Raw genomic sequence first — 10,778 nt, forward strand, 5'->3', positions numbered from 1 at the left:
TAGAAACTTCACAACTTCACTAACGCGTAGATGGATGCATTGAGGACCAGTGACCTGGTAGCAGACGCTGTCCGGAAAAGTCAGAAGGAAGCGTCTTACCACCACGCCTAAAAATAAAGGGAAGGACCACTGGCACAGTGGGCCGACTTCTATGCTGCATTCCCAGAACACAAGTGATTCTGTCCATACATATGCAATAGCGCTGTCAGCATTTACTCTGGCGCCAAAGACAGCACAAAACTAAAACAACGGTCAGGAACAAAAGCTTGCTCACAGCGTTCAAACACAGCCGCTGTCCACACTGGGCGCTTAGCGCAATCACCTCAGAATCTCCACAACTCCTGCACCATACTATGCGCATACTCTCTGGATCATATGAAACGTGACCGCAACAGAGCAACGCATATCCACACCGCTTTTATATTTAAATATACTTCAATAGGCATACACAAAATGTGTCCCCAGTTACTGTGCGAAGCCTGCAATCCGACGAAAACAGCATATTGACGCTTTTCGCAATTTACCACAGATTCACGAGGACTGCAAACGACAGTAAACAAGACCTGGCTTCGCCAGGCATTCTCCTGCAACCTCTATTTTGAACATGCTGATTGTATGGACAATTCCTCCTGGATCTATGCGTAAAACGTGCACTGAACTATTCCGTCTTTCAAATGTATGACGCGTACCGGCAAATCCTGGACTACTCGAAATTAAAGGCAAGCACTGCCCGAAGAAACATATGTTCCTTTGGGAATTGGACCTGAATGCGTCTGCATGGGTATGCATATATATCCATATCTACAACCAAAGATGCTGAAACATAACAGTTCCCCTAGCGGCGCCAACAATATTTCATTCTTCGGTGCTTTGAATATCCGCATCGTTTGGCTATCAACGCGTTGCATACTATCTGGCCCAAATCAGGAGGCGATTTGAGTGCGTAAGTAATCTTCTCCACACACCGGCACTATAGAACTATTGAACATACTGGAGTCGCAAGCACACGGAGTTCTCTGAAGGCATCATGCGGCGACAGCGTAGACCCAACAATATGTCCAATCCCATTTTTCGAGACTCACATTTTTTGGCTCGGCTACTAAAGCCAACGGCAACGCAATTTCGTAAGGCTACGGTTGCTGGAACAGTTGGGCAGGGACGTCTGTGCAGATGAATGCCAAGCCTATTCCGGCGTCTGCTGGGGTTTGATAGCAAATACAGTATTAGGGCATTGTACCAGCTCTGCCGCGTTTTCGTCCAGAAGGCTATTTTGTTCGGTACTTGTGTCAAATCCCTTCCATGTTTCTGTCTAAGCTCTGTGTGTGTTGGCTGAGACAGTAAGCGCGCAGTCGCAAGCCCATAGCAGGCTTCGACACTGTGACTTACTTTCTGCACGTCAAAAATATGTCATGAGTATCGGTTATTAATAGGCGCGTGCTGAAGAGGCGAATGTCTTAAGCTGCCAAACAGGCGAATGCTTCCAATCGGTTGCATAGCAGCTAGAGCCCGCTCAAGCTACTCAGTCTTCAGCTCGGCCATGACAACCCTACTACGAGAGACGGTGCTGGCGGTAGCCGCCCGAATGCAGTACTCACTAGTCACAGCCACTCCATCCCTCCATGTACACCTGCCGGCATGCAAGGGCAAACTGCCATGACCACGTCTGGCCACCCTCCTCCACACCAGTAGCCAAGTAATTGCAAACACATCTAGGGGAGTGTTGATGATCAACTGCCACCTTCGTAATTCAACCGCTGCCATACTCAGACGCTGCAATGCATATATTCGAGGACACGCTGAAATCCTCTCTCTCTTATCGTGCAACTGTAGCACCTTCAACGCTCGTAATTCGCATGTCCACGTTAACAGTATCAACCCAAGGCAAATGTACCAACAACGACTTCGGAGCTCGCCGCTCTGCCGTACTCCACTCCGTAACGCTGCACTCGGATTCTCTACAGCCACCGTCCGCTGACATCGCCGTCTATAAATCATCAGTGTAATGCGGCATCCACTGGAAGTTGTCATCATCCAAAGTAGGGGTTCTGAAGAAGACAATATATGGACTGCCATCGATGCTTAGTTCGAGAAGGAACGAAGCTGGAACCGGCATGGATTTGTTGGTTAACTAGCATTCGGGCGTTAGAGATGCAGCACCCTGTTACACGGCAATCTGTGGACGCACCTACGGGAAGCGAAGAGAATGTAATAAGGCGCCTTGATAAGACAGACGCCAATCATAGGCAGTTGGCAACTGAGCTAATTTGGGGACCCCGGGCCGCGCTGAATAGCAGCGAGTGGTCTATGACGCACTCACAGCGCAACCCCGCAGCAGCAACCACCCTTCAGCAAGATCGACGGTTCGACGCACAAGAGCTCCACCTGCGCGAAGGCAGGCAGCAGAGTTGTATTGCCACAGCAGCACGACAGTGACTCTGGGGATTTGCTGTTTGTTGTTCCCTGTCTATTGCCCGAACAATACACTCGACGCTGAGAACCGCACGTTCCCACAGTAGACAAACGGAAACTCCTTTGGAAGTGTAAACAGTTAAAATAAACTTCCGTGTGGTCGCACAAGGACCACTTATACCAGACCCATTTCCTTACCACGTTGATGCAACTCAGTAGTTGCTGACGACAACTTTTCGAATGCCGATGCCGATTGCCGATTGAACGTACTTTCGACACTACCACACGCAGGCAGAAATGCATCCCGTTCAATAGAAATGAGAAGCGATCACGGCCAGGATGGAAGTTTCTCTCACGGCCGGATGAAACCATTTAGGGGTGGCCCAAACAGAGTTGAGTGGATGCCACATGTCATGTACCACGACAGTCAAACAGCAGACCAAAGTGTCTCCTTAGTATCGAGAAGTTCTCAGTGAGGATCTCTTCACAGGTTTCTCTCGTCTCTGTACATGAACCGCTGCCTAGCGAAGCCCGCTTACTAGCGGTCCACTAAGTTTCAAAACCAGCTTATCCCTTCCTCCGACTTGTGTCCTTGCATGTTGTGATCCGTTCACGATGTAGGAGTATGCCATTATCCTGCAGCCAGGAACACACTAACGGCTTTTCTTCGGCGGGGCAACCCTACGATTGCGTGTGAGTTATTGCAGCTGCCAACCTCCCAGCGTGCCTCAGCGACGATCAAATGGGCACGCAATAGAATTGCAGCGCGGCAAAATATCCTCGTGATAACTCATGATCCTGTTTACTCTTAAGATGCTCCGATTACCCACGTAACGCCCGTCATTCACGAAGTTCGAGCGCCTATGATCTCTACCGATGCAGTGCACGGCAGAGATATGGTGCTGCTGGTATCCCAGGCTTACAGAGCATGAGCCTGAACCTTCTGAACCTCCCTTCGCGAGTCTCCGCATATTCACTCCATATGTATTTGAACTGTTCTTGGATTGTAGGGCCTTGTGGCACTGAAGGACCACAAACGCCGCAGTTACGGCGGCGACCAGACAAGCCAGAGATACGAGGGGCAATCTAGTGAGTTTTCCTCTCTGTCTCGTTGAATAGACACTCTGGTGAATCGTTGTAGATTCATTATGCATGGAAATGACATCAGAACTGGTAGATGGGGCGGCTGTTACTTTGGCTTCGTTCGTTGCCACAACCATCAATGCCGAGCAGGAGGCAAAAAGTGTCAGGAGACGCCACATTGTGCCGGCTAAAAAACCGCGTTGGCGCATTTAAAATTGTGTAAAACACGGTTTCTTCAATTTTCAATGTTGTTATTGACAGCGGGTGGGACTTCAGCCCATGACACTCGGCACGAGCGAAGCCGCCGTAACCTACTCTAACCCCACCGGATCGCTTCCTCTGCACAGATGAACATCATCCATATTCCGCCGCTATCCACATCTTGATCAAGAAAATACTTGCTTTATACTACGAAGCTAAAATTGACAAGTACGTTTGTGTCTTCTTTGCAGTGTGTTGTCATTGGATCTTGAACAATTGTCGGCAGCAAGGGTCTCTGTTCATTTGCTGGCCCACCTTGTCGTGCAGAAACGGAGATGCAACTGAAACTACGGAAACAATAAACATATTCTTCTTAATTAACCACACTATTCACACAGAAGTTAGCATTCCATAGTTCTATGGGTTCTTGTGGTGGACAGTGGGCTCGCCAGGCGGGACTCCCTGTCTGGCAGGAATACCCTAAGCGGCTGCAGAGCCTAAGCCCCTAAGTTAAAAGTATCTCCCAAACCACCTGAACCCACCTTGCCTGCTCCAGGCTCTACTGTCTGTCTCCAAACAAAAGGGACCAAAAGGGTGGCGAGAGTACGTGCCAGAGGACGTCTCGCAACAAAACGCCAAGGATACAAATGCTGAAGGACGGGACGACCACATAATCTACTTTAGGTACAGAGAAAGGGGTGCAGATTACCGCGGTAATGAGGAAAGCATGTAAAAGAAACGACGTTCAAAGCCGAAAACGGCTACTGCTGTGGACCATATCACCGTGGGCATCTCCTCTCCCAGGTGTTTGAGTCGCGGTGTTTGCCAAGCCGTGCAAGCAAACCAATACCCAATCTGGTTCTGTTTAGTAGAAGGCAATGCGAATGCCAGTTCACACTGCTCGGCAATATCACTGAGTGCTCCGCACTCGCTTCTGAGAAAACCGTGGCCAGCTTTCAGTTGCCTGATTGCTACAGGAAGGACGTACGGTGCGCCATGCACCAGAAATGTTGCCAAAGAAGGCCTCAAGCACGTGCAAAATGCTGCGCCGTTTCTCTGTCTGCAACACGCCCTCTGTTAAAGCAATGGGAACACTCCTCGTTGGTAAGCCCACTCGGGCGCAACAAAAGTAATACATCCAGACAACGGTATTTTGGCGGTGCACTGTTATGTGTGGTTGATTTGGTGTGGTCCGACCCCACCCAATCCACCAGGTATTTTGACGGTGCACTGTTATGTGTGGTTGATTTGGTGTGGTCCGACACCACCCCATCCACCACCCAACTGCGATCTACGCTTCAACGATCGCCACGCCACGCCCGTGTAAAACATTGTTTTGGAGGGTACCACCGCCTGACGCTCGAACGCCAGTTAAACACGTGCACATGGCCTGCCAGAGGCTAACCATGTTTGTGAGAACAATAGATATCCTCCACATCTGTCGAAATACGCCAGTAATGCCAGTTCACCGGCTGCCCTAATCAAGGCCGAGGCCTCCACCCTCCAGATACGGAGCTTCCAAACGATAACCGTGCGAATGAAAAGCATCCGTACATGTTGGAGTTGCTGGGCTTATAAGGTCAAGCGATATCAATGTACAGCTTGAGCCTCGGCAAATTGAATATTGGAGTTCAAAACTAGATACGTCCAGAGCGCACTACTCTTCACTTGGCATGGGGACTGACGAACACACCTAGCACTGCTCGCCTACTCTCACTTAAAACTCACTCCTCCTGCCATCTTGCCGAATATCCTCTAATGTGCAATGATAACTCCCGTAACACCTCCCTTCGCTAGTTAGACTGACCCACCACCGCTCACATGAGGCCTGTGGGGCCGAGCGTGCTTCCCCGAGTAGCACGGACCCAACGGAACAATGCGGTCCAAACTACCTCTCCTAGTCCGTGTCATTCACGCCGCGCTAAAGCCATTGCGGAGGTCCAAAGCGACGTTCCCGCCCGCGCCACGCACGGCTGAAGCTCCGCGCTAAACTGTAGTGCCACACAATGCGCCTGTGGTCTGCACTCAACCATGTCCACATTGTCGCTCTGTGCTTTAACTTGGACTAAACTAAGATCTACCAGCTGTGGCCCTCAGCGGAGATGTCCAAAGGAATAGAATTCCCTGCGCCTTACAATCTGATGAAAGACCCAGTTGTTCCTAATCATGCCTGTAGGAATGATACGGCAGTGCAGGACTGTTACATCGAAGATTCACCAACATAATGTCCAGTGTTCCCAGTCCGCTTATTCGCTCTAAAGACGTTTGAACATGCTGAACTGTAGGTCCCTGAAGCAGTGCATGAGTCGACACTTTGTAGCACATTGGCAGCCAGAAGGGCAACAGTTAAGAACAGCGGTCTGCCGCGGCTCCCCCTCTACCTGTGTCAAGATGCATGGTAAACCGGCATTCGAGCTTCGCTGTGTATGAAACTCGCATCAAAGCTAAGAACTGTTGAAGCCGGCACTTGAGTGGAATCAGTCGGCTCGTCTGGCGAAATAGGCACAGCGAAAAGCCGGTGGAACACGCGCAATCCGCAGGTAAAATGCGAAGTGCGTCGCGTTTTATGTAGTAAATATACTTAAGGTTTGAATGTACCTTTGTAAAGCCGCACAAAGTTCGTCCGAGCGTGCGCCCCCTGACCTTCGCTATGGTGCTTTCCGCATAAGTCTGCAGATGCACGGTAGTGCAGCGGACAGGCTGTAACCACACTGCATAGCTTTTTGTAGTTGTTTTGCAAATATGGAGGTCGCGCATTCCCCATTTCTATTCGGAAATCTATATCACACACGTAGTGAAGCATTTAGGCCCCGCGTGATCGGTGTCTTACATCCAGCCCGGATTCCTTACAACGATTTCCACCATAGGCAGCATGACTGGAGTGGAGTGGTTTGGTGTTGTCCATAAGTTGCGATGAAGCACGTAGTGGATAAAATATAGTTTCCCATCTATTAATACACATATTATTGGGCTGGACCTTTGCGTCCTTGGCGGAAACATGCCTGTTTACAGGGGGGGGTCGTCGAACCAAGAGAGACGGGGACACTATTCTGCACAGGTAGGTAAAACCGACGAAGACCAGGGAGCGTTAACTAACATCAAACATATAGACCAACAGTTTGCAACAAATAGTGGATTATAGTTTGACCTTGCAAGGCCTGAAAGTTTGGAGAACCTGTCCCCAGTCTAGTAACACATCAAAGCAGCCTGGCATACCTGCGGTTCGCTTTGTGTTGTTAATCTTCAACGTGGCGTGGGTCGTTTGGTACTCCATCGTAGCAGGACTCTGAAACATGCCAAGTGCCATGGCGGCTTACATATAGACTGATGACGTGCTATGCGTCTGCTCTGGTCACGTCACGAACGGGGGATGTTGGCAATCTAAATTCTTTTCTAGAGGCTCTGGTTCTGGAGTTGTGCGTGTTTAATTGGGAGCATTCCTTTAATGGAACTAGGTAGGAGACGTATTGCGAGACTGTCTGGATACAGTCTAGAGGCAACTAAACCTGGTGACGCTGCAAGACCCCAAAGTATCTAACGACAACTATGTGCTCAGGGAATTTGTGGAGTATGGAGAGGAAACAAGCCTTACAAAGAGCTGGGGCCTTGTTTTAATTATTGTTCTTGGCTTTTGAAGTGAGCCTCAGGGGGTGCTAGCTTTGCAGTTTGTAGCTGGAAGGAGCTAAGGCAGAACAGGAGCTGGTGAGTTGCAGATCAGAAGCGGCAATTCTCACCAGTATTGCCCAACTCCGTTGTACCCCCATTCTCCGCGGGGCCTTGTGACCACCGCAGATATTATCAATAGTGGTATTAGGCAACTGATCTGCATTTGGGGGCCGCAGCTGATGCGACAGCGGCGGTGATATTTTAGAATGACCTGGCCTAGGTTTGTACAGCAACTGGGAAGGCTGGTTTTCACTTTGTGATCTATCTGGGCCCCATGGAGTCCGAATACCATTTTGGCTGCTATAGTATGCATAATTTCTCCTATTTAGTGTGTATCATACCATCACTACCCTCCCGTTTCTTCCCAGCTGTGGAGCGCAAACGCCGAATTCCTCGAAGGCGTGCAGCTGCTGCACTTTCAGGTGCTGGTTTATAGTGCACATAAAGCAGCAAGTACATCTCAAGCTGCTGCTGTCAGTTCAATGGTGCGCCGGCTGCTATTGCTGGAAGACAACGAGACACACTCTCACAAGGTCGTTGGGCATCGCGTGCTTAATGCAGTTACAAGAGAGGTGAACCCAAAGCAGACTTGTATAAATATTACAATATATAAATATGCAAATTAAATAAATAAATATTTTCATATATAAATGCAGATATCTTTGGTATTTGAGCCAATCGGACCAGCGGTCGCCCCGCGAGCAGCAGACCAGCAGAGAAGGGAGGACCAGCAGCAGTTTTGCTGCAGCAACTGCAGCAGCAGATGCTGCTGTTCCAACTCTTTTTCCATTTACTAATGTATTTTCAAGTACGTTGTTATGCGATTATTAACTAAGGGTAAAGGTATGTTTGGATATTTATTGGAGACAGGCTCATTTGCTTACCGGCTGCTCGAGACTCTCCTGCCGGTAGACAGCGGCACCAGGAGCCACGGCTGCAGCACGAGCAGCAACGTGGGCAACAGGCACTTCTATGCGTAAAACGCATCGGATTGTCGAGGAGAAAAGACAGCAGTTTATGTGCAAATTTAAGCCTCCATTTGCTTACTCTTCAGCTACACTTCAGCTGCTATTCAGGTGCTACATCCGCATGTGGTCCTGCTGCTGCCGCTGCTGCTGCTGTTGCTGCTCAGTGGTAGACACTAGGGGAACGCTTCGAGTGTCTTTGCTCTCCTCGGCCCCCCAAGCGACCTTCTTCGCAAAATTCTGCATTTTTTAACGTAAACTTCAGGAGGCACTTCTTTCTTTTGCTGCCCGGTCAACGCCAGAGCAGCAGCGGGAGCAGAGCAACAGCAGCCGCCGCTGAAGGACCAGCAGGGACGAGAAGGTTGCACAGTGCAGCAGCCTCCTGTAGCGAAAACAGAAGGAGGAAGAAGCAGCAACAGTTCAACTAATCCCTGCCTCAGGTCCAGCACCAGCTGGGTAAGATGTCAGACTTTCAGCTACACGAGGAGGAGCCTGTAGATGGGCGAACAATAGACGATATCGTCGATGGAGTTGCTCAAGATCTTGGCCTCTCACGAGAGGCACATCTTGATGTTAAACTAAAACTAAGAGAACATTACATTCGCTCAACACAGGTTAGCCATGCACATGCATGCATGCATGCATGCATGCATGTAAATGCCAGCTCAATTGTACAGCATCGTGCATGAAAAGCGATGGAGGCTGCTGATGCTGTCCTTGGGGATGTCTTTGTTCCTTTTGCTGCTGCAAGAGTTCAATGCTGCTGCACCAGGTAGCAGCAACTGCGTAGGACGCCCCAGTCCAAGAGATGCAGCAATGGCGGCGGAACCTCCCATGATGCTGTTGCTTGCTGCTGCTGCATCTCTCGGTGTCTGTATCCACCGACCCTGTTTCTGCCTACTATATCTACCTCTCGTTTACCCTCTGTTGCTGCAGCTGCTGTCTCCGCCTCTGCCTCCTTTTTTGTCTCCTTTTATGTCTCCAGGCCCTCGCAGACGCCATCAAGGAAAAGAAGTTGTGTGGCGTTGTTCATCCTTACGTTGCTGATGCTCTGTATAACAGATTAAACAATAAACCTAACGAAACCTTTGAATACGATGGTACATTCATGCGCAGCAAGTGCAGCAAGTGCAGCAGCAGCAACTGCAGCAGAAAGTACATTACCAGCAGCAGTAACAGCAGCAGCAGCAGAAAATTGTTTGTTGTGATGTGTTGCTGCTGCTGCAGTGTATCCGGAGACCCGATTGCAGACACGCAATCCAACACATTTTAAGAATGTTGCTATCTTTGTACATCGTGTTGCTCCTATACCTGGCAGCAACAAAGGAAAAATAGGTGAGCATCCTACCTACAGCAGCAGCAACAACAGCAGCAGCAGCAAGTAGCAGCAGCAGCAGCAGCAGTCTCCTAGAGCATTCTGTCTGTGTGCTCGGTGTTTACTGCTGTGTACCAAGAACAGGAATATTCTACCTTGTAGCACATAATTTCCCATCGTGTATACCGATATACCTCTCTAAATGTTGCTGCTGCTGTTGCTGCTGCTGCTGTTGCTGTTGTTGCTGCAGCTTGTACTTGGGCATTTGACGTGGATCCTGAGGTGTGCAGCGTGAAGGAAATGCAGCAAAGATTAGAACGTTTAGTATCAACAAGTGCAGGAAAGATGCGAATAGTATTTAATGGATTTACTTTATCTGCAACAAATACATTAGCTGAATATGATGTAAGAGGAGGAGACAGTCTCTATTTATATACAGTTAAGGATCCTAATGAGACAACAGTTGTATGCTGCAGCAGCAGCAGCAGCAATATGGGACCACATCATCCTGCTGCAGCAAACTGCAACAATTGCTGCAGCTGCAACTGCCAAGGAGCTGCTGTTTCACCTGCTGCTCTTCGTGGACGCTGCCCGGCCTCAATGCCTGCAACACAATGTGCTGCAGCAGCTGCTGCTGCTCCTCCTCCTGCATGCGCCTGCTGCTGTCCTCAAGGACGTTGCTCAGTCTCTCAAGCTGTCCTAACAAGGCCGTATCGATGCCACACACAACGCTGCCTCTGTGGCTGCTGCACAACGACTGCCTACTCTCCTTTGCAGCCAGCAGACAACAGAAGATAAATGCCAATCACCTCTACTTCTCCTGTTACGGAGGCGCAGCAAGAGCAGCAGCACCACCAGTAGACGTTGCATTTCCTGTAATTGGATTGTAACGGCAGTTGCGGTGGTTGCTGCAGCAGCAGCAGCAGCTGGCAATGAGTGCCCCACAGCCGCTGCTTCTAGATAGGAAACAGAAACAGTAGATGCAGCAGCAGCAGCAAGACTAGCTGCTGCATTTGCTGCTATATCTATAGATGCATTTTAATTTTGTTCGGCGCAGCAGCACCTTCTTCTCTTGCTTTTTTGCATGCAGCAGCAGCAGCGCCAGATGCTGAACCAGCTAGCGAGTGCCCTGTCTAGCT

General features: G+C 49.6%; 1 protein-coding gene across 1 annotated transcript; it reads left to right on the top strand.

Annotated features, from left to right (window-relative positions):
• Positions 1–8,785: 8,785 nt before the first annotated feature.
• EMWEY_00049400 (hypothetical protein, conserved) lies at positions 8,786–9,709 on the top strand (the record flags this gene model as incomplete). The annotated part of the gene is made up of 3 exons (XM_013479493.1): positions 8,786–8,938; positions 9,310–9,424; positions 9,552–9,709. 3 exons carry the CDS (start codon positions 8,786–8,788, stop codon positions 9,707–9,709), a joined length of 426 nt encoding a protein of 141 aa, XP_013334947.1.
• Between the last annotated feature and the right edge of the window lie 1,069 nt (positions 9,710–10,778).

This window comes from Eimeria maxima, genomic scaffold (genome assembly GCF_000499605.1).
Source record: "Eimeria maxima Weybridge genomic scaffold, Emw_scaff1170, whole genome shotgun sequence".
Lineage (NCBI taxonomy): Eukaryota > Apicomplexa > Conoidasida > Eucoccidiorida > Eimeriidae > Eimeria > Eimeria maxima.